The sequence below is a fragment of the Quercus lobata genome, chromosome 3 (assembly GCF_001633185.2).
Source record: "Quercus lobata isolate SW786 chromosome 3, ValleyOak3.0 Primary Assembly, whole genome shotgun sequence".
Lineage (NCBI taxonomy): Eukaryota > Viridiplantae > Streptophyta > Magnoliopsida > Fagales > Fagaceae > Quercus > Quercus lobata.
Window position 1 is genome coordinate 3,511,687 of NC_044906.1, and position 23,105 is coordinate 3,534,791.

The following is a 23,105-nucleotide window of genomic DNA, read 5'->3' on the forward strand; positions in this document are numbered from 1 at the left end:
TTTATTTATGTTATAAGTATAGTGTTTCTTATAAATTTATACTAAGAAATTAACAAAAAATCCAAAACAATGTGTATTTTAAATTACAACTATCAATTTTTTTTAGGAGCCTGCATCCCATTCCACTAGCCCCTTTCACCCTTGCTTTCCATCTTTTGGCTGGGATAAGTGAGAGAGCAATCCACGTGCTTGAGTTAGGTTCTTGGATATATTCTCAAAGAAATATTATAATCTTTTATATAATTTAATGAATACCCAAATTATAAATTTGGATTCACCAAATAAAAGAAACCATTTGAAAATGTATAGGGCTCGTTTGGTAATGTTGTTCTAGTAACGTTTGTATTTTTTGGAAATACTTGTGGGTGAAAAAATGTGTGAGAATACGTGTAATGTTGTTTAAAAACTGAAAACATGTGTTTAAACACATGTACCAAACGAGCCAATAGTGTTTACAGTAAGCATTCAAAGCACTCAAACGATGCCGTTTTCACAAGTCTAAAATCTAAATTAATAGTAAGAATTCAAAGCACTAAAAAGATGCCATTTCCACAAGTCCACCCTTTAGAGAAAAGGATTCAAACGGTGTCATTCAATCCTCCCACGCATGCATCACTTCATCAAGCGCCGTCATTTGTATAGTAGCTGTTAGTTCAGAAGCAGTTATGAATTCTATTACGGAGCACGTGAGAAAATTCTGAGTTTGTTAAAGTGATCTAATTATGGTGTAAATGATTGTATCAATGATTGTGTAAATGATTGTATCAATGATTGAGTGTGAGCGTTTTGTACTTTTGATGAACTGTGAGTGTTTTGTACTATACATTGAGAAGTGTATCTGATCTAAAATTAATGAAAAAGATAAAATTTTCAATCCAATTCTAATCTCTCTCTCTTTCTTTCTCTTCTCTCTGTTACACTTCTTGATATTTTGATATTTTCACTTGCTTCTTTTTCTTGCTCATCTGTGATATATAGTTGGTTAGATTCAATCTTTGTCTTTTCTCAAAGATCAAAGATTCTTTCATATAGGACATGTTCCATAGTTGATTCTATTGATGGTCAAGCCATTTTGGAGAAGCCCACACAAGAACGCTATAGCAGCTTGGAGAGCTGAACTTGACGCAATACAAGTTTCTAGTTGTACTACCACCATAAAGAGATTACAAAACATGAAGCTTGTTCATTTTTAAAATTAAAATTAAAAAAACCACTTTGACCAGTTTGCATGAAACCTCCAATGCTACTTTTATTTTTTTAGGTAGAACCAAGCTACTATTAAGTGCTACCATTAAAATGAAATAAATCTTTCTTTTCTAGAGAGTTTTCCATAAGTAGATCAAAACTTACATAGTGCAGAGACATGACACTTCTTCCTATCACATAACAATGAATTTCAATAATTAAATTTATGATGAGATTTTCTGTATTTCACTACCATCAATTTTTTGCATACAATGGACCATAGCCATAGATTATAGTTCCAATGATAAGTAAGGCAGAAAAAAGCTTCTCATTTACAATCATCCCTCTGAGCTCTTTAGCCAGCCATCTACAAATCAGCAATTTCAGGAACGGGCTAACCAAGCCACCAAAGCATCTTAAGAAAACCAAGCCAAGCAAAAGAGTAAAGGCAATTCAGCCCGACTTTGATTTAGATTGCAGAAATGAGGATCTCATTGAGGGGGGAAAGATGATCTCATGAAGATTGTGAAAAAATCCTTTATCATAAATGTTATTTTTAACAACCTGCACATCTTCCAATGGGGATTTTCGAAAGAAGGCTCTCCATTTGCTTTCTGGAGGCTTTCCTTCAGTACTCATCCCATTGATACTCGCTTTGAGGGCTGCAGCACTCGCCTTTGCTTCATTTATCTTCCCCTGCCAACTTATGTACTCTTGCCACTTGAAAGTCTGCAGTTCCAAGGAAAAAGTGCTACAGTGAGTTTCAGGGTTTTCAAGAGAATATGATTACAATAGCATCTAAATCACAACAAATTAGTTTATAAAATATTACAAAACCATAACTTAACAGAACTGACGGTTCCCACTATTCTGTCTCAACTAATGATTAATCGCAGGAACAACCCAATTGGGTGAAACAATGAGAAAATGATATCACAACAGCAAATGGTATTCATCTCTTATAGGAATCTTTGTTTCCAAGCTACCTTCTTAATCATGCTGATTTCCTTCCTTTTCCTTTCTTTAGTATTATTAATATGAGATTAAATTCAATAAGGATGTGGTATAAAACTCATGTTTTACCTCTCCAATCTCAATATGCCATATCATCTTATCATATATTTAAGAATAAGTAAGACCACACCTAATCAATTCTAATACCCATATATAAATCCAACCAAATTAGGAGTTCATTGAAATGTCCTTAGGTGTTGTAGGATGTATTAAATTTTAAGTAAAATGCTGATATGGCAATCTCTTATTAAATGGTGTAAAACATGGGTTTTACACCCCATCCTTAGTAAATTCGTAGTCTATTAATATTATTATGTTTTTTGTAAAATCCAAGAATGTCAACTAGGTTTGTTCCTAGGAATTCTTCTTACAAGTTAAGTGATGTTCTTCAGAGATCAAGCAGAAGTCGTGATCAAAATGAAGAAAATTGCATGTCTAACCACAGCTATAACAATTTGAAGCATCCTTAACCCACCCAAGCCATGGGTAGTGATTCTGTAGCAGCAATGCAGCCTCACGAGCTTATCCTATATGATTACTTATTCCCCACATCCTTCCCCTTCCATGATTTTATAAAAAGAAAATAAATAAAATTATTGAGAAACATCATGGTTGAAAAATAAAACCTCATTTGTGGTAGTATTTGTGAGACAAAGCTTCGCATGATAGCTAAAGAAACCCGCCAATAGCAGTGAAACAATTGCAAGAAACACCATAAGAAGTATTTGTGTATTGTAGGAGGCCAACAACCACTGTTAAAAAGAAGAAAACAATTAAGCAAAATATCATAATGAAAAGAGACAAACAAAAGCAATGAACTATGTAGTATAATTAAAGACTTAATAATAAAAAAGTAATTTGATTAAAAAAGAGTAGATAAATAGAAATTTTTTAAAGCCCACCCTGATGCACAGAAAAAGGTTAAGCACACTATCATAAATGGCTCAAGTATGGAACTTCAACAATGTGCAGCTGTATTATTGAACGCTCAATTTAGTAGGATGGAAAAGTGGGAGGATAAAGAAAGTAGGAAGGGATATAAAAGTGAGAAGATGTAGAAGATATCAGCTTTCCATCATGTGTGTTTGGCAGAGGGATGAAAATTAATATAAAATTCCATTGTTCTATTAAAATGAAAAAAATCGGTCCCTTGTGCAATGCTAGGTTGATCTTTCTTCTGGAGAATTATCTAAAGTCATGTATTGATATTCTTAGAAGTTAATGCGAAAAGAACGGAAAACACAGCTGCTGTTTGATGTGTGATGCTCAAGAACCCTTGTGCAATGCTAGGTTGATCTTTCTTCTTTTGGTTTCTGTAATCCAGACCCTTAAGTCAGATTATTATTTATTCCAGCCCTATACCAATATGCCAGCCCCGAACTCAACCAACAAACCTAATCTGTACAGATCTGCACCAGATCAATTGGTTTCCTCTCAACCATTACCAGCCCCAAATTCTTAGATTCTCCTTAGTGTTAATTCTGAGATCCTGCATCATGCAGCCTTAAAAGAAAGGCTATTTGACTCACTAGAAACATGGTAATAGCTAAGAGTGTGGTTATGATAAATCTGCTTCACACCAAAAAAAAAAAATATATATATATATATATATGTTGCATAACATGTTGAAAGTTATAGCATGAAAACTAAAATCTTTAACTGAAACTAATAATCAAGTTATCTATTTACAGAGAAGAATTCAAAAACGCCTTTAAAGTTTATTCTCCCTTTAAGTTGCTCCAACGCAGACCATTAGTCGGGGAATAAAAAGGTATCAAATGACAGAAGAACAAGGAAAAAGAAAGCACTCATCTATACAACAGGTGGAGCTAAACTATGAAAAGAATTTTCAATGCCTTTAATCATCAATCATCAACATGACAACAGTAAACCTTTACTGAAACCTTTTTTTTTTTTTTATTGCACCCAGTGGGTCTTGAACCAATGACCTCACCCTCCACCAAGAACTTATAAGGGGGGAGGTGCTAGGTGGCTAGAGAAGAATTCAAATATGCCCTTAAAGCGGTTAAAGATTATTCTTCCTTTAAGTTTCTTCATAGCGGACCTTTAGTTGAGGAGGAATCTAAAGATATCAAATCATGACAGAAAAAGTAGGGAAATAGAGCACTCACCTGTACAACATGTGGAGCTAAACTTAAAAAAGAATTTTCTACACCATAATAAACTGCAACAAATAAACGAGGAAAAAGATGTCACATTTAGGCTCAGATGCAACTGAGCCATAAACTTGAAATTATATAATCCAAATCAGAATTTTACCAGTTAGAATATATATAACTCTTAATTCTTTTAATCGTCCAGCAAGAATCAGCCCAATGGTAACTGCTCCATATATGCAGAGAAGGAAATGCCTGCAAATCGTTAAAGAAGCATGTAAAATAAATAGAACCTGAAAAACAATCTTCATATAAAAATCAGAGAAGAACAAACAAATACAACATATTGCCTTACATCTCAAATAAAGTTACAATAATTGATACAAAAATATAGACGAAACATCAAGGAAACTTCTCACTGATTGACGCTATTTAAAACTTGGAACAAAAGTTAAGAAAATAGTTTGGAACTTCTCCACTACTGTGCCATGAATTTCAAAAGTTTTATATAGCATAGAAAGTATGTCTTCTTTTTCCTAATCACCTCACAGTCTTGGACATGAGGATTAAATGGTCAAATTTCCAAACAGAAGAAAATTAAAGCTTTGTTCAAAGGCCCATCTCATAACATTAGCTGTAGAGATAGATTTGCTACCCCTCATTATCAACATCTTCTAAGAAGGAGGCACTAACTAAAATAATGAACTATTTTATGTAGCCAGAGAAGGCTATTTACCATAGCATATATCTAGAAAGTATAAACTCTGTTGCAAATCAGATATTACTCACCACAAAAGAAAAGCCATAAAGTAGCCAGTGTTTCTCTCCCCTATACAATTATTCTGCACCAATGAAGAGCTAAGTAGAAGTTGAAAGTAATATTTAACAATTAAAAAACAAACCATCTCACTACAGAAGATTAAAAAATAATAAACAAAATAGTTTGATATTTTACCATCCATCCACAATGATGGTCAAAGCGAGCAACACAGCGATCACAAATGCTGCAGTGCTTGGACCTGGCAGGTCTGAATCAAAGGAGGAAACAATCATTATTAAAAGAATTAAATGAAAGTTTCCAAAGAAATCTCACCAGGTAAAAACTCACTTTGGTATTTTGCAAGTTGAACATTCTTTCTCAGAATATAAAACATTATCGTAGGGATAGGCAGAGATATATTGAGAAACATTCTCAGCCTTCACCGTTCCTGGATCAGAAAAGCTAGTCAATAGAAAGAGTAGTACGCCTATACCAACAGCCAACAAGCTTGTATACCTGCAAGAACATATAAAGTCCGAGAAAATTTAGGATAGAATTATGCTGAAAGAATACAAAAAGAGAATAAGAGAGCAAGTATGCAAGCTCCTTCCTACATACCTGTGCACTCCACTTAGATAATAGCCAGGAATATAGCCGAAGGAAGACTTTGCAACAAAGTAATAGGTACCTCCAAGTATTGCAAGATATATGATCTGAAATGAAACAGAATATATAAATAAATATTAATTCCCAACTGAAAAGAAAGGGGCAATCTGTTCTAGATCAGATCAGCAGTAAGAAGCATAATCGTTTCAATAATTTGATACCTGAGAAAGAGGTGACCTCATTTTCATATTGCTTATTTGCAACTGCACATTAATAGCTAGATACATACTTTTTAAAGGTGTTTCCAGATTACATGACTGTCCCACCCACCTTACTACATCCAAAAAACCACAGCCATTGGCTGTCCTCCTGAGGAGTTGACAAACTCCTCCAGCCCCTAGTGGGAAAAATCAACTTATCTGAACACTGAACTTCATCACAGCAATCCTTATATCTAGTTCTATTTTCAAATAAATTAAAGGAAAAAATGAATCCACACAAACCAGACCACCATAGTTTACATGGCTTGACCTTTGGTACACATCCAAAGGCCCAAAAATGACAACATGTAAGTTTCAGATATGGTAGTGCCCTATCTCTGAATCACATCCTTACCAATAGGCTCTCTCTAAAACGCATAAACATGCTCACATGAAAAAACCTTTTTTTTTTTTTTTTAATTCAGTAGTTGGGAGTAGGGACATTTGAACCCTACATCTCTATTGGAAACACCAAGAAGCTTCAGTTGAGCTACAAAGCTCTTGGCACTGACATGCAAAAACCTAAGGAAACGAACTATCGAACAACACAATGAACTGAATTTTATATAATCCTCTATACCAAAAACAAATTCATTCCATTTCCATGAATCATTGAAATGCCAAGCAAGCACAATCTGAATTCCCACATGATTCAAACCATCTTAAATCTCCACATAAATATCTATAATAAAAATAAAATAAAAAATTCCGTAAGGTCTCCAAATAACAAGTCAACCATGACCACCACATCCTACACCACAATGCATCCTACTATATGCTATCCTTCTGTTAAAGATCACTTTTTTCCAAAGCTTAACTTGTTAGGAAATAATAGAAAACAATCCCATTTCCCAAAACCACAATTCAATTCAATGCAAACCCAATTCTTTCTCATTCCTTGGTTAAAATATATATATATATATATATATAATACCCATTTCAAAATAAACCAATTGGATACGGAAATAACACAAATTTCGTGGGACAAACCTGTAAAATAGGATTGGGTCGGTCACAGCAGAAATACTCAACGGATAGAATCGCATTAGTACCTTTGGACCCAAACACAGCCCCAACAAACCGCCTATAAAAGCCAAAACAAACAATGATCAAACAAATGAATTAAGGAAGAATAGCTATGGAACAAAATCGATTGTGAGAGAGAAAGGGAGTACAGGAAGTAATCGTAGGCACCGAAGGTAAGAAAGACGTGAATGCGTTCGATGAAAGTCCCCTGAAAGATGGGCCACTGCCCGCACAGAAATGAAACCAAAACCAAGAGTGTGATCAGGCCGTGACACACCAGAACCCACTGCACTGCCATCTATCTCTGACAGCTTCTAGAGAAAGAGAGAGACAAATGGGTTTTTGCTTTTTTGGGTTCTCTTTTTTTTTGGGGTTGGAGGAGAGAGAGAGAGAGGTGGGCATTGAGAGTTTTGGACATGTTGTAATTCTTGTGTTTGTGTTTTTTGTGGCAGTTGGAACTAGGAAGATTTTGACTTGACTCATGATTCCAAGTCTTTATGTTTTGTTTTTTTCTCAATTTTTCTTTGACAAAATTTGGAAAAAAAAAATTATTAATGTTTTTTACCTGCAGTTATTCGTTGATTGGACATTAGTACATGAGAGAAACCATAAAATGTTACGATTATTACTCTACTTGGAAAAACCATTCAAATTAGTGTTTAAATATTAGTATATCGGTGGTTTCATGAATCTCAAATTAGAGATAAATCTTATGTTAAGGGTATTGTAGCTCAATTGATATATCCTGATTTTTAGTATTTATAATAAAAACATCTAAATTCAATTTTCGTCCAATTATCAAATTACTTAAAAATTAGGGCTTAATATTGGAGAATTTTTATAGTCCAAGCCTCATGGTTGAAGTATAATAGTAATATACCAATAAATATTGGTTTGGGTGATGAAATGGATAATAGAATCCAACCCTCAAATTTTGTCCTTTTGTTACCAATGAAAAGGATTTAGTGGCAAATTTCTTTAATTTGAAGTATGATATATTTTGGATGAAAAAGTAAGACTGAATATATGGATGAATGAGGCAAACTTGGCCAAAATTCAAAAATTGATAATATCCAATATTTTGAGAGAGAGAGAGAGAGAGATAGATGCATTAATAAAAATTAAGATCATATTGTAAACTATGTTAAGGTCCACTTAATCCATTTATAGACAGTTGGGTATCCTCCTGCACCTATATATTTTCAAAAGATATTGGATGTTACTAAAGGTCTGTTTGGATACCGCTTATTTTGCTGAAAACTTATTACTGAAAACATTGTAGCAAAATTTTTTTTATTACTGAAAATATTGTTCACACATTTTTATCACTTGGCTGGTTCATGAACAGTGCCATGGGACCAGCCAAGTGAAACACAAACACACGCAAACGCAGAAATGCCACTACGCAAATGCACACTAAGATTATCATACAACTATATTGTCAGATACTGTAATGACTTTTTAGACATGATCCTTAAGCCATATTTTATTGTAAACAGAATTATACTATATTACAAAAAAAGGAAATTTATTCTTGACAGAGTCAAATTTTTATTAACTATAGGTAGCACTGAAGTGTGTGAAGGACCTGTGTTGCACTTGATTGAAGTTCTTACTCCGACCAGAAAAGAAAAGTGAAAAAATAAAAATAAAAAACCTACACAAATTGAAGCAAAACAAAATAGAGAGTACTTTTTTACCACAAGGGGTGGCACAATCAGCTCGGTTTCATGTCTCATGATGCAGAAGCATTAGTTTAAATCTCCTCTTAAGTCATTCAAAATAGAAGGTCCCCAAAAAATTTTAAAAATTAATGAATTGAATTATTTCCATTTGTGTGTATGAAAGCCAAGCTTTTTAACCACGGTTTCAATTTTTATACTATGAGAGCATCTCCGATGGCTTCTTTTTAAAGCCAATTTTAGAGAGAAAACACCCCAAAAACCCACTCCAACAGCTTTTCCATCTCCATTTTGTTTTTTTTTAGAATTGCTACAGTGCTTCTCTACAAGTAGAGAACACTGTAGCATTTCCTGTTCACACTTCAAACGTTTTTAGCTATTGTAATAATCATCTATTGAATAAAAAAATATTGGAAGATGTGTAGTTGTTAAAAAATGAATAAATAATTAATAAATAAATAAATAATATTTAAATGAGATAGAGAAATGATAGAGAATTTCTTGGAAGATGTACTTGAAAAAGTAAGTAGGTAAAAGGTAAATATCATTGTTCACTATCTAAACAGTACAAAAATGATGCTCTAAGAGCCTTGTTCCTTTTTCTCAATATATATATATATATATACCTTGATGCTATAGTCAAATCCCTCTCTTCTATTGTTGTATTTTTTAAACTATAAAATGCACTTTAATTTTGATATCAGCCCTCGAATCAAAAAAGAATTTAACCTTTTGACCTCTACCTTTTTAACTCTATTTTTTTTAACCTCCCTCCCTTTCAAGGTGCTATAGCTATTGCATCAAATCCAAATCTGCATAATATATATAACTAGTCGCTAATCCGTGCGATGCACGGGAAAACTATTAGAAAATAATAAAGCATGCATATATTAAAAGACAATTTAAGTTCATGTGTGCTTGCAAGGGATACATACCTAAATAGTTCTTGCGGTAGAAATAAAAGCCTTATCTTTGAGATAAAGAACTGATGTAAACAAACTAACCTTACATAAAACAAATTAAAAAAAATAAAATAAAAAATAAAAAAAACAAAACAAAACATAAAACTGATGTCACGGGAAATTCAGCCACATAGTAGTAATATATAGATCTCTTAAAACCTAAACCTAAACCTAAACCTAAACATAAGGACTAAATATTTAAACAAACTAACCTTACAAAAGCTGAACTTTATAAGCTAAAATCTATATCGTGAGTTGTAGATCTTGAATGCTATACCGTGCATTTAGAGCTTCCTACATCTGGAGAGAGAGTGTTTGCAAAAACCAAAGAAAATCTCTCTATAGCTTAAGAAACACAATATACTAAAATCAAAGAGATAAAATTTTCAAAGGACAAAATATTATAGATAATTTAAAAGAATTTTGGTTTAATTCTTGAACACCGCAACTCCATAAAATTCATACTAATAATAATATTTTATGATAGCGCAGTTAGAATTTTGGTTTAATATGAGTATTCAATGGTGAACAAAGTACTATGTATTAATTAATATATAAACAAAACTAATCTTACAAAAGCTGGACTTTATAAGCTAAAATCTATATCGTGCATTGTAGATCTTGAATGCTTTAGGGCTTCCTACGTCTGGAGAGAGAGAGTTTGCAGAAACCGTGGGTTTATATTTCTTAACTTGAGAGAGGGGTAAGATTGCTAGGGTTTTGTAGATCTTGAATGCTTTAGGGCTTCCTACGTCTGGAGAGAGAGAGAGTTTGTAGAAACCGTGGCTTTATATTTCTTAACTTGAGAGAGGGGTAAGGTTGCTAGGGTTTTGAGGAGTTATAATTTTTATTTATTTTTAAATATTGTGCTGACGTGAAAATTTTATTTTTAAATATTGTGCTGACGTGGAAAATTGTGGTGTCAGCAAAGGCTTCGGTTTTATATATATATATATATAGATTATAGAATCTTTGCTTCGGTTTTATATATATATATATAGATTATAGAATAGCATGATATACCTTTTAACGCTCTTAACTTTCACAACAATATGATATACCTTTGAATGCTCTCTAGTCTTTACTCCTTATTTTTCTTACTACATATAGTGTTATGAGCTAGCTATCAAAAAGTGGATTTTAGTTAGCATAACTTTCTGAAAAATATGTTTCTTGTATTCATTATATGTATGAAGATCTGAATATTTTTGTAAACTCCTTTTGAAGTCAATGAAATTCTACAGTGTTTTTTCCGTTTGTATTTCTTATTGGAATAGATTCTCCATGCTTTTGCATCACTAAAGTGCTGCAATGAGAAATATAATATGGTATATAGATCATATTCTATATATTATGGAATAACATTATAATTAAGTTCAAATATTTATGAGTTCAAGAAATTTTCTAAGGAGGTAATTTACGTGGGGTGGGGCATTCGACGGTGGGTTGCAATGATATTAAAAGCAATAATATTATTTTAACGTGGAACTTCCAATCAGGATTGCCTAAAAAGCTATTATATTTTGAATTCCGACATTGTAACAAAACAATCACACAAATTCCATATTGGCACCTAGCCTTTGGGCTGTTTCATCTACAACTGAACAAACGTTCAAAGGAAGATTCCAACAACATTCCAGAAAACCTTTGACATTGTTTGTGCATAGAAAAAAAAAAGCCAAGAAAATAAGAATTTCTCTGACCATTTAGTAATTATTAATCTTTTGTGCATCTTAACACCAATTTCCTAACCCAGAAATCTAATAATTAACAAATATATTTTGAAATTTACAAAAAGACAAAAACAATACACACATCACTAGGACATTCTTGATCTCACCTTTCAAAGAAATTATACAATGAATTGATAAAAGGCGGTTTAAGATCTCATATAATTTTTTTGAAGACTGGAAGTAATACCACAAAATAATGAAAAAGCAATTAAATTTTTCCATACACATAATATTCATGAGGAATTGCTTAGTGTTGTTTAGGGGTTCAATTTGGATAAATAAAAATATATATATTTTCAAGTTATTTCTCTTAAATTCAGTTTAAAGTATTATTGTTACATGTTAGTGGGGATCAAGTCAATTAGATGTCTGAAATGTCTATGGTATCTTCTATAATGCCAAGGCAAGCTCCTACAGATTTTCCCATGGACATGGCCTCTGCAAGTTTAGCTCGTGCTAATTTGTGGCGCCGCAAAAGTAAGACAGTATTCAGCACAGACCATCTGACTTGAGAGTCTGCTTTTTTCTGTGTGAAGCCCAAACTTTGAAGTAGCATGTCCAACTATTCCATGATTGACAGAGAAGTTCAGTTAGTAACATGGATAGTTGCATACTTCTTCCTCTCTTTACAAACAAAATCTTGTCATGGCAGAACTATTAGCATGTAAATTATTATAAACCTTATTTATGTCGGCAAGGCCTCCCTCAGCAACTCCATATAAGAGATACTCCGTTGCTACACCAGCCAGAGCTATACATGAGAATCTGTTCAGTGTCTAAAAGACAAGTTCCCAGGGTCAGGTACCTCTTTTTCAAAATAAAGGGACTTCATAGTTTCAATAGCAGCATAAAATGCAATATGTTAAAGACTTAAGAAGCAGCAAATTTAAAAGTGAAAAGTCTGTGACATACTGTAGCTGATACTTTTCCTGTGTTAACCTGCATGACATGGAAGGAGGTAACAAACTAATAATCAGAGGCAATGGCAACAATGTAATAAACCAAAAACTAATATGTTCAACTCAATAAGTAAGAAACTAAGTGTTTTTCTTTTGACAATATAGCAATGTCTATATAACAGATTTCACCATGCTAATCAGAACTAATTAAACTCCCATTGAATAAAACTTCTTCAAAATAACTTCTCCACAGATCACTTTACTTTTCAAAGATTAAGCTGCTAGTTTTTAGCCATAGTATATTAAATCTAAGCATCACCAATTCCAATGCGTTAAATAAGTGGATCAGAGCTAGCCCAAAGTGCCTGTTCTATTTCGTTAGCAAAAAGCCAGGATTTATTAACTTGAATTTTTTTTTTCTTCTTTATCTGTTCATTATCTGTCAGACTTTTTACATTTAGGTCTCACCAATTGTGTAAGGCCCTAAGGGCATGTCAAGGAGGGGGGGTGCTGAAAGGGAGCCACAAAAAATGCGCACAAAAGGCCAGATGTAAAGCTAATGGGGAGGGGGGAGGGGGGGGGGTGGCGCAGTGGGCAGGTATAGGAAGAGAAGAGTTACCAGTATAATAACGTATGCGAAAGGGAATGGTTGGAAGACCCTTTCATGATTCAGAACAAATTCGTGAGGTACTTTAACAGATCTTATGACAGGAGAGATAATAAAAATGAGCAAGAGTTCTTGGAGTAATTGCAGTGTATTGACATTCCAAGCTTAATAGGTGAGCAGGAGCAGCAGGAGTGAGAATTGACAGTTGAGGAGGTAATTGAAGCTCTAAAACAGATGGGACCTTGGAAAGCATCAATACTGATGGGATTCCTGCCTTGTTTTCTCAGAAATTCTGATCACGGGTAATTCTGTCACTATTGCAGTATTATCCTTCCTTGATGATGGTTATTTGATGAAAGAATTGAATAAAAGCGTTATTCTTGTTCCTAAAGTTAGTATCCCAGAGACAGTAAAAAATTTCAGGCCAATTAAAATCTGCAATATGGTTTATAAAATTATCTCTAAGGTTCTGGTGAATAGAATTAAAAATCTCTCTTGGATTCTCGTCACATATTCCAAAATGCTATCATTAAAGGCAGACTACATTTCTGATAATTTCATTTGGGCTCATGAGCTGTTGGAGAAGATTAGGAAAACTAAGAGAGGTAAGACTTGGATACAAGCCTTTTGAGATTGATATGAATAAGGCTTACGATAGACTAGGGTGATGGAAGAAAATGTCTTGAAGTACTTACCTGATATCCATACTGCAGCCGACCTGATTGATCAGTCAAGCAACAGTTGGAAAAAGGAGCTTATAAAGAGAATATCTCATTTCTCTAGTGCTAAGAAAATATTGAGCATTCCATTGACTTACATAACTGTGCAAGAATTTATCACTTCTCTAGTGCTAAGGAATATAGTCTCTGATGTTTACTGTCCTTTCTATGGTGGTGATGATGAAATTCTAGATCACATTCTTATTTCATGTCCCCTTGAAAGAGCTATATGGTTTGCATCAGAGTCACAATTAGGACTGAATGTATCCCACACCCTTCTGTACAAAAATGGATAAATGAAAGCCTTGACTGCATTGAGGAATATCTTATTTTCCCTTCATTTTTGCAGGAAACTTGTGGGCCTTGTGTCATTTCAAGAACATAGCAGTTTCTGAAGGTATGTAAATTGGAGCTGAAGCTGTTTTGGCATTTAATAAAAGGTTAATGTCTACTTGCAGAGAGGCTTGGGGCAAACAACAGGCATCTACTCTGACTTTTTACTACCAAAAAAAAAAAAAAAAAAAGCAAAGGAAGGTGTCACTGAACATGTGGGGTGGAAAGAAATTCTTCTGGCAGCAGATTGAAGGCCCAAGTGCAATAGATGGGGAGATTTAGCTTTGTTATATGTCTGGCTGTTAGAGAAGCACTACAGGCTGTTAAAAAGGATACAGAAGTAGTTGTCCTGTTAGCCAACGCTTAAGTGATTAAATTATGACAGAAAGCTTTAATTTCTGCATGGCCACTACAGCCTGTTATGGAGGACATTTGGAGAACAACCAGGTGACTCAAAGGAGTGTGGTTTAGGTTGGTTAATAAAAAGGTTCTTAAAGAAGCTGATGACCTGTTGCAGAAATGGATTTTATGTGCCTAAGTTGAAACTGCTCATTTTAGCATTTGTGTAGTTTTGGTTTCCTTGTAGCTGGTACTGATCTATTGTGTGTCCTGTTATTGTAACTCGCTTTGGCTAATTAAAAAAAAGGGCTTTGGAAATTTCACTTGTGACAAGACACAGTAGAGGCTTAAGCTCTGCTGCAAAATCATTTCAATTCATTACAAGTGGTCCTAGGTAAAGCAGAAGAGTCATGGCACCATTAAGTAGCAAGCTTTCCAAGGAACATGGAGTACCAGTAACCCCAATCCAACCCCCCTCCCCACAACTCCCGTTTAAAAAACAAAAAAGAGAGAAATAAATAAATTTAATAGAAACAGAAAAAGCATTGAGGTAGAAAAATAGAACAATGAGAGAAGGAAATTTCTAAAGTAAAAGCAGATAAAAGAAAACAACCTACTTCTTCAAGAAATTCAAAATCCACAAAAGCAGTCCCTGCTTGAACATTTAGAGATCCTTCCTTCTTCAAAGCTTCCAAACTAGATAATGTGTATCCCTTTGGAAGAATACCCACTAAGTAAGCAATTAAGAAATGGCCAGCTTCATGCTGCAAAGAAGTTCCATATGGTGGTTACTTCATGCTCATTTATTTGAGATGCAAAAGATAGGTAATAATGGTACATATACAGGAGGAGACATCCCTGAACATATAGTGACATTTGAAACAAGAATGTGGCATTTCATCACCATGCCGTTGCAGAATGATCTCAACATAGCACTATTGGATAACTATTCACCTAATGCCTAAACACAGCGACAGACAAACGAAACACACACACACACATACATATAGAGATAGAGAGAGAGAGAGATGTATCTTACTTGAATAACCCTGTTGTGGTACTTCTGACTAAATGTATGACCAATTGTGTCAATAACCAAGCTACCAACACCTCCATTAAAGGAGACCTATAAACAATCAATTCAGTGAGATACTCATATGGCGAAGAGAATTAGAATGAAATTTAGCATGTGAGTCAGCAATATACCAAACGCGAGCCAGACATTGAAATTTAAGTACACCCAGGAATAACAACATAGTTTTTAATATATATTCATCGCAAAAAGACACATAATTTTAGAATGAAACAGGTTCTCAGTTCAGATCAGAGTTTTTCAATGAGCAGAGAGAGAGAGAGAGAAGTATAAGGGAATCACCGAGTCCAAAGTCCACAGAAACAGCAATCCAAGGGACAAATATAGAATTTGTTGTGAGCTCAACCTAAGCACATTCCATGAGGCAAGCCCTCCTAAAACAGCAGCAAGTTGCAGGTTTCTTTCTATTGAACCAAGTGTTGCATCCACTGGTGATAAAAGAGACGAAGTTTCTATTTGATTCAGCTTCAACTCATCCAAGGTATAGAGTCTTTGGGGCACCTGCATCATGGATCCCTTTTATAATGAAGAAACTATACAACAAGCTCTAGCTCAAACAACACCTCCTCCCTCCCCCACAAGAATTAATGGAGGGTACAGTTATGAGTTCAAAACACACTGTCTGCATGTATGATAAACTTACCAATATAAAAGGTATAATGAAGAAACCATTTCTAACAACACTAAACTGGCAAACATCGAGCAAGAGATCTACCAACTATATGTAGAAACATGAAACTTGACAATCATGCTTGCAATAGCATTGCGCAACATAAATACCATAAAACAAACCACCCTCCAAAAGTAACATTGACTACTATATTGATGTTCCATAAATAGGTTCTAAGCAGCAATTTCAGTTCAGTTTTTAAATCATAACCATAAACTACATCTTTGGACTTTTGATGATTTCTAGGACCAATTTGGTTTACCTTATTTTTTTAACAAATAAAATCAGCATCGTACAATGCCACTCATCCTACATGGTAATCTGCTCCAGTTAGCAAACACAAGCAATTAACAACCCCCCAATTGAAATTTTCCAAAGCCAACAAACAATCCTAATCAAAATGTAGATCCTCTTCCACCTGGACCAAGAATTGTTCATATATAACATGCTTCATAGACTACCATGTAGCAAAAAGTAACCAGGTGAAGTGCAACTAGACTGAACCCAAATTGGCAGACCATTCATTCCTTAATCCTTAGTCTTAAATATGACCCAAAACAATTTTTTCATTTCTATATTGCAACAAGATGATTACCATTAAAATATAGTCATAGCACTAACTTCAAATTTTCAATTGCCACCACAACCTCCAACAATCCAACCAAAACAACACCAACATGAACTAAACCAATAGTTGATATACATGCAAGGAAAGAAACCAAAAGGAGAGTGAGTCACAAACCTGCCTAGCAGCACCAAAACACTGAAGCCCACCGGGCTTCCCTTGTGAATGCTTAACAAGTGAGAGTGCTGCCTTGTCATCACCCTTGGCAAGTTCCTTATCCACTTGCTCCAAAACTTGTCCACGCGAGACAACAACCTCAGACGAGCATGTGATTCTTGAAGCGGGAAGTTTTAGCTGCAGGCGACATGACAAGCTTGCATAATTGGCCACAGTACCCATTCAAAGAAAGCCCAGAAAGTAAATTCCATGACCCAACCTGTTTTAACTCTTTGGTTTGCACCCATTCTCAACCACACACAAGGATAATTATCATTATAATAAATATATATAAAATAAAAAAAAAATAAATATTGACGTAGGGTATAAGTTTTGATATATGTTTTTTTTCTTTTCTTTTGCCTTTTTAAATTTTGCCAAACTATCATTTAGTGACTATGCAATCAGTATCATTTCAATTTTGTCCCAATACTTTAAATCATGTCAATTCCCTCCAATTTTTAAATCCAATTCGCTCCGTTCTTAATTTCGTCCCTTAACTTTCAAAATTAAGTGAATGGTCTTTTTCAACTTTTAAATCAAATAAATTATATTCATAAAGGGTGAATCATTTTTTAAAATTGTGAGACAAATTTGACATAATTAATATAGAAAAATAAAATTGACACAATTAACAGTAGAAAGACAAAATTGACACCATTAAATATAAGTAAATTATATTTTTAGTCCTTCAAATTTGGGATATGTTTAATTTTGGTCCTTCAAATTTTTTAAATTTAACAACTTTGTGATTCTATCAATTTTTCATCCATTTATTGCTTTTTATCCATATCTTACTTGCATTTTTGTTTAATTTTAGCCCCTTAAATTTAAGGTTAATTCAATTTGTCTCTTAAATATGGGATCGGATCAAGTCTGGTTCCTTACATATTTTATGCCTCAACATTCCACTAAACGTATAAATGGAAAAATAAATAGGAGGTATCCATTTCCATAAAATTCAGTTAGCATTTGGTTTTGCTCAGTGTTGTACACTTGACACTTGTATCATCAATCATCACAAGCAAGAGACAATAACAACGGTAGATCAATTGGATTTTACATTGATACAAAAGAGAATACAATCAATGTGAAAGAAATTACGGTAAAATGAATCTTGTTGAGGTCCAAAATATCACAAGGAGTCAAGCCCATAAAAGCAAGAAAGACCCAGCCCAAGGAAATGAAAAAAAGGAAGAAGGCTTGGCCCCTTAAGATGAAAAAGGAGGAGCCTGGCCTAGAAGAAGAAGAAAATAAGTCTTGGGCCTTGGATAAAGAGGGATGAAGGAGGCTTGGCCCAAGGGTGTATGGAAGCCATGATACCTAAGAAAGCCCAAAGGAACAAGTAGGATCTGGGGCCAGGTTGCACAAGATCCGCCAGCCTTAGAGAGCAGGTCCCCAAGGAGAGCTGGAGGACGCCAACTAGGATGTGGATAGCTCAGGATGTAGCACGCTCACTTAAAAAAGGAGCACAAAGGACGAAGAAGGTCCTATCAACATCAGTTCCCCACAACTTAAAAGAGAGTGATAGAGACAGATGGTAATTTCGAGGCCAACACCTATTGAAGAAACCTAGGACCTTGGGCAAGGCAAAAGGTGAACCAAGAAGGAAGATGGCCAGGAGCCTTTTCGGCTACACCACCAGCAAGAAGGAATTTGCTCCATTTTAGGGAAAGAAACAAATTGTGAGAAGTCAACATCAAGACATCAAAACTTTAAGGTGTCCCTTTTAAGGCCCTAGACGAAGAACAAGAAGTTTTGACCTTAAAAGAGAATTTGGATTTACTCAGAAAGGATCTCCTACAAGAGGAAAGTCAGCAGGTGGGCTTTTAGCTATCAGTCCCTAGGAGAGTGGAGTAAGAAAAGAAAGGGGAAATGACCAACCACCATTGCTTCAGATAGAACATTGGTTTTGGTACCCAAAGCACCAAAGGGATGGATTGTTGATTTTGAAGAACCTTCAAATAGCACTATAAAAGGGGTGAAACCCAAGCTAAGGGTATTCATTCAGATATAAGCACTCAAGACACAAAGAAACACCAAAAAAGAGTCTTGAGCTTTCACTTGAGGTAGATTGGGAAGAGTGTGGCATTGTAAGAGATCCTAGAGAAAATGCTTGAGGAGTCACTTGGATTCAAAGGGATTCAAACTTCACAAGTCTTGACGGCCCAAACGATGCTATTCAAGTCTGTAATTTTTGAACTTTATTAAGCCTTATGGAACATCCCAACAGAGCAGGACCCCATGTACTTAAACACTCAATATAATAAAATATGAATACCACTCTATTTGGAGGATCTTTGTCACTCTCTTTGCTTTGTACTTTATTTGTTATTCCTTAATTATTCACTCAACCAATATAGTACATTATACATACATACATATATATATGTGTGTATTGTGGGATTCATGTCTTGTGTATAGATTGGTTGCGGTGAGCCAAACCTAGTCCAACCAACAATCAACCACCCACCCTTGAAGGCCCATGATCCCTTGTTATTATTAGGCCTGGGAACCATCCAAAAGTTGAATCCACAAATCTTCTTGCCAACTGTCATTCTTTCTCGCTAATATCACTTGTGCAGAGAATGATATAAAGGGATTAGTATTGCACTGGGTGCCTACCGTGCCTTCCTCTCTCACAAAATTTTTTCATATTTCACTTTTTAAACTTTTACTTTTTACTTTTCTTTAGCTTTTTTTAATCAATGGTTAAGATTGAAAAATGTGTTTTACAACTATCAATCTCAACCATTGATTGTAATTGCATCAAGTCCAATACCTAAGTAAAGAACTTAAGAGTTGTGAAAATAACAAAAATGTATTCTAATGTGGTAGGTAGCTATCGCGAATTGCAAAAGCATGCAAATTAGTAGTGGAAAGTTTGGGAATGAAAATGCAAAATGGAACCACAACTAAAACGCAAGTCATTTTGTAATTTTGTTGATGAGGTTAATGAGATAGACTGCATTTTGAGAAATGCAAGGCATAGCTTGCATAGTTTTCATTAATTTGGTAGCTCTATCTATCCCTACCGGTATTCGGATTAATTGAACCATGGAGGGTTGTCAACTTAAATGGCCCAGCAGAAGATGTTCTGGTTTAAGAGGGGTTTCTAGTTTCTAGTTTGTAGTACTGAACTTGGAAGTGAACTGCCCAGAGGACAAGCTTCTAGTCATGGCAGATTTCCAGTTGTAAGTGATTTGAAGTCATTTTTGCCTTAAGGCCCTTGTAAGCATAATGGTCGCAGAGAATTCTTTACCAGATATATCTATTCCTACTTTATAATTTATACACAAGACAAGTGTAGTTTTTGAAAACTAAGCTGTGTCATCTTAAGCACTGTTTATGCAAAAAGAATCTAAGCCAAACGACTCAGCAATCAAAATCACAATGCATCATTAGTCAAACAATCACAATGCATAAAATACGATTGCCTTTATCTACCTTGCTCCCTCATAGACTCATAGCTGCAACTTAAACCACCTCACCCACCAGCTCCGAAACAAATAAGGTTATCCATGGCCACAGGCACATTCGCAAGCAATTTTAGTCAAATGAACCCAATATGAAGATGTCATCACACACGCATTTACACAATAAACCTAAAAAAGCAGGCTCTTTCACTTAATCTGAAACACAATTACACACAACAAGCATATGAGGAAACATGGTAGTGCATTGCGAAGAATGCCAAAGTACAACAGAACCATCTTAAGAGGCAATATAACTTTGTGGAGAAACCCAACAGCAAATTCCCCAACAAAACCATTCTATCACATAAATACCATCATACAAAATCTCACCCTTCAATTTAATCTCATTAAAAAAAAGACAAATATAAGAAAGCACATCAGACAAGTATGTAGAAGCAATAATATTCATTTCATTAACAAGAAACATAGCATGAAAATTCAGTTGGCACAAGTACAAAAACAGAAAAACACATATATGTTACAAACTACTAAAACAACCCCTATCTATATGAAGGCACTAGAATTCTAGAACTCCTGTGAAGCTGATCCAATGTCGCCTTTTCCTTTGCCAACCTTCTTAGGCAGAAGGGTCTGGTGGATATTCGGCAACACTCCTCCATTGGCAATAGTTACAGAGCCCAGAAGCTTGCTCAGCTCCTCGTCGTTCCTCACTGCAAGCTGGATGTGCCTTGGCACAATTCTATTCTTCTTGTTGTCCCTTGCTGCATTCCCAGCAAGCTCCAGTACCTGAATACACACGCCAAAATCAAAACCACATTAATAATCCAAACCCGTAAAAAATGAGACAAATATTTTGGTAATAAAAGGAGATTGAAATGAATTATCCAAACCAATTTTTTGTGAAAAAGGAAATTGATATAAAGCCAAAAAAGGTTGATTTCACTTCAGAAAACCCAAATACCTCATGTCCCCAATCATTTCAAAATTTCATAAAAGCTTTGAAAATTTATTGAATTGAATCCAATTAATCAAGACAACACTTCCAATTCAAGAAAAGAAACCCTAAATTAATAAATGAATCCATGAAACAAAACGCAAAAAATCCCCCAATTTCAGTCTTAAGAAATCAAGACCATCCAACGAAAAACCCAGAAAAACTAAATCCCTAGTTTCAACCAAAACCCCCCCGATTTGAAAACTTTGATCTCAAAAATCAACTACGCAAAAACAATCAAACCCAAAAAATACCCATTTCCGTCCAAAAAATCAAAACCCAATTAACCCAACATTTCAAAACACAAAACCCTAATTTTGAAAATGAAAATTCAAACAACATTCATCAAATCAAAACACACCAAATTTATCATTTTAAAAAAAAAAAAAAAAAACCCTAATTTCATTCCACCAATCAAAACCATACCCAAATAACGAAAAACCCAAACCCCCAAAATCAAAAATTCCCATCCCACAAAACACCAAAAAAAGCCAAAATGTTCAGTTACCTCAGCAGCGAGATATTCGAGCACGGCGGAGAGATAAACCGGAGCACCGGCACCGACACGCTCGGCGTACTTTCCGGCCTTGAGAAACCTAGCGATCCTACCAACTGGGAACTGAAGCCCGGCCTTCTGCGACCTCGAAACCGACTTCGAGGCCTTCGGCTTTCCTCTTCCTCCCTTGGTCGAACCTCCTCCAGCTCCGCCCGTTGAACTCATATCTCTCTCTGTATCTTTCTCTCTCTATAAATGAAAACCCTAACTCTCTCTCTCTCTCTCGATTCACAGTATGTGTGTTGCTTTGCTTTCTTTCTTTGTTTTTCTTTCTCTCTCTTTGGTTTGGTTGTGTTTTGTGGTTGGAGAATATATAGGTGGGCAAGGTTTGAGCTTATTGGTGGATAGGTGGTTCACGCGGATCGCCAGCGTGGCAAGATTCGCGGCAAAGTGGGTGTCTTTTTTTTCTTTTCTTTTCTTTTTTAATTATTTTTGGTTTGCGCGGGTTTTCAAAATTTTTTAATCTGTCCCTCAGTGAGGTTTGTACCAAAACGGCGACGTAATTTAACAAGTTAATTCATGACAAGATCGATACAAAGTTAAAAAAAAAAGGTTGGTACTTCAGCAAAGCTATTGTTTAAGAGGATAATTACCCTTTACACAACTTTAGAGTAAATACGATTTTAGATTAATCAATCAAATATATTGAAATTTTTTATAAATCAATTTAAATAGAGCTGTTTATATAAAATAAAATTAAAATTAAATAAAGTTATTCTATAGACACAACAAATTATCAAAATACTTTCATAATTGCTAAAATGTCAATTTCTCATAAATCAAATTAAATTAAATTAAATAATAAAATATTAGATTGAGACTTATGAAAATTGAAAATAAGAGTGTTATGAAAATTGAAAATAAGAGTGTCATGAAAATATTATGATATCTTTTTGTGTATACAGTACCACATAAATAAATACCAATAAATATAAGACAAATAAAGTGTAAAGTTATTTACTATTCATTATACAATGATTACAATCTATTTCTTTCAAATGTGACATTGATTTGGTTTTTTTTTTTTTTTTTATATAGTCACAAATGTGACATTAAATGGATGGTCGACTGCCAAATTGCCAATACTTTTATTTTTAAACTTAATTAAAATTTGAGTTTCTTTTCTTCTTTTTCCTATTTTTTATCTTTTATTTCAACCTTTTATTTATTGAGATTATATTATTATGTGATGGTACTTTCTGGGTATGGACCTGGTGTCTTTAATTCTATGAAGACTCTTTTTATCTCAAGCAAATTGGCCATGAAAAATATGGCCCAAAGTTGTACCACAAAATTACTGGATATATCATCAATAAAGCCCATAACGCAGTA

General features: G+C 34.5%; 3 protein-coding genes across 3 annotated transcripts; all 3 read right to left on the reverse strand.

Annotated features, from left to right (window-relative positions):
• Nucleotides 1-1,291: 1,291 nt before the first annotated feature.
• LOC115979994 (probable protein S-acyltransferase 17) lies at nucleotides 1,292-7,422 on the reverse strand. Its single transcript, XM_031102157.1, has 10 exons — nucleotides 7,118-7,422; nucleotides 6,933-7,026; nucleotides 5,695-5,789; nucleotides 5,425-5,592; nucleotides 5,272-5,344; nucleotides 5,106-5,158; nucleotides 4,480-4,571; nucleotides 4,332-4,384; nucleotides 2,826-2,951; nucleotides 1,292-1,914 (listed from the first exon to the last, which is right to left on the reverse strand). The coding sequence occupies exons 1-10, from the start codon at nucleotides 7,264-7,266 to the stop codon at nucleotides 1,639-1,641; spliced, it is 1,179 nt and encodes a 392-aa protein (XP_030958017.1). The 5' UTR covers nucleotides 7,267-7,422; the 3' UTR covers nucleotides 1,292-1,638.
• Nucleotides 7,423-11,614: 4,192 nt separating this feature from the next.
• On the reverse strand, nucleotides 11,615-16,999 carry LOC115979995. The gene is made up of 7 exons (XM_031102158.1): nucleotides 16,748-16,999; nucleotides 15,618-15,836; nucleotides 15,282-15,368; nucleotides 14,860-15,006; nucleotides 12,258-12,284; nucleotides 12,026-12,121; nucleotides 11,615-11,907 (listed from the first exon to the last, which is right to left on the reverse strand). Exons 1-7 carry the CDS (start codon nucleotides 16,967-16,969, stop codon nucleotides 11,707-11,709), a joined length of 999 nt encoding a protein of 332 aa, XP_030958018.1. The 5' UTR covers nucleotides 16,970-16,999; the 3' UTR covers nucleotides 11,615-11,706.
• A 3,649-nt stretch (nucleotides 17,000-20,648) lies between these two features.
• On the reverse strand, nucleotides 20,649-22,054 carry LOC115979187 (histone H2AX). The gene is made up of 2 exons (XM_031101161.1): nucleotides 21,726-22,054; nucleotides 20,649-21,009 (listed from the first exon to the last, which is right to left on the reverse strand). Exons 1-2 carry the CDS (start codon nucleotides 21,936-21,938, stop codon nucleotides 20,788-20,790), a joined length of 435 nt encoding a protein of 144 aa, XP_030957021.1. The 5' UTR covers nucleotides 21,939-22,054; the 3' UTR covers nucleotides 20,649-20,787.
• Nucleotides 22,055-23,105: the final 1,051 nt, after the last annotated feature.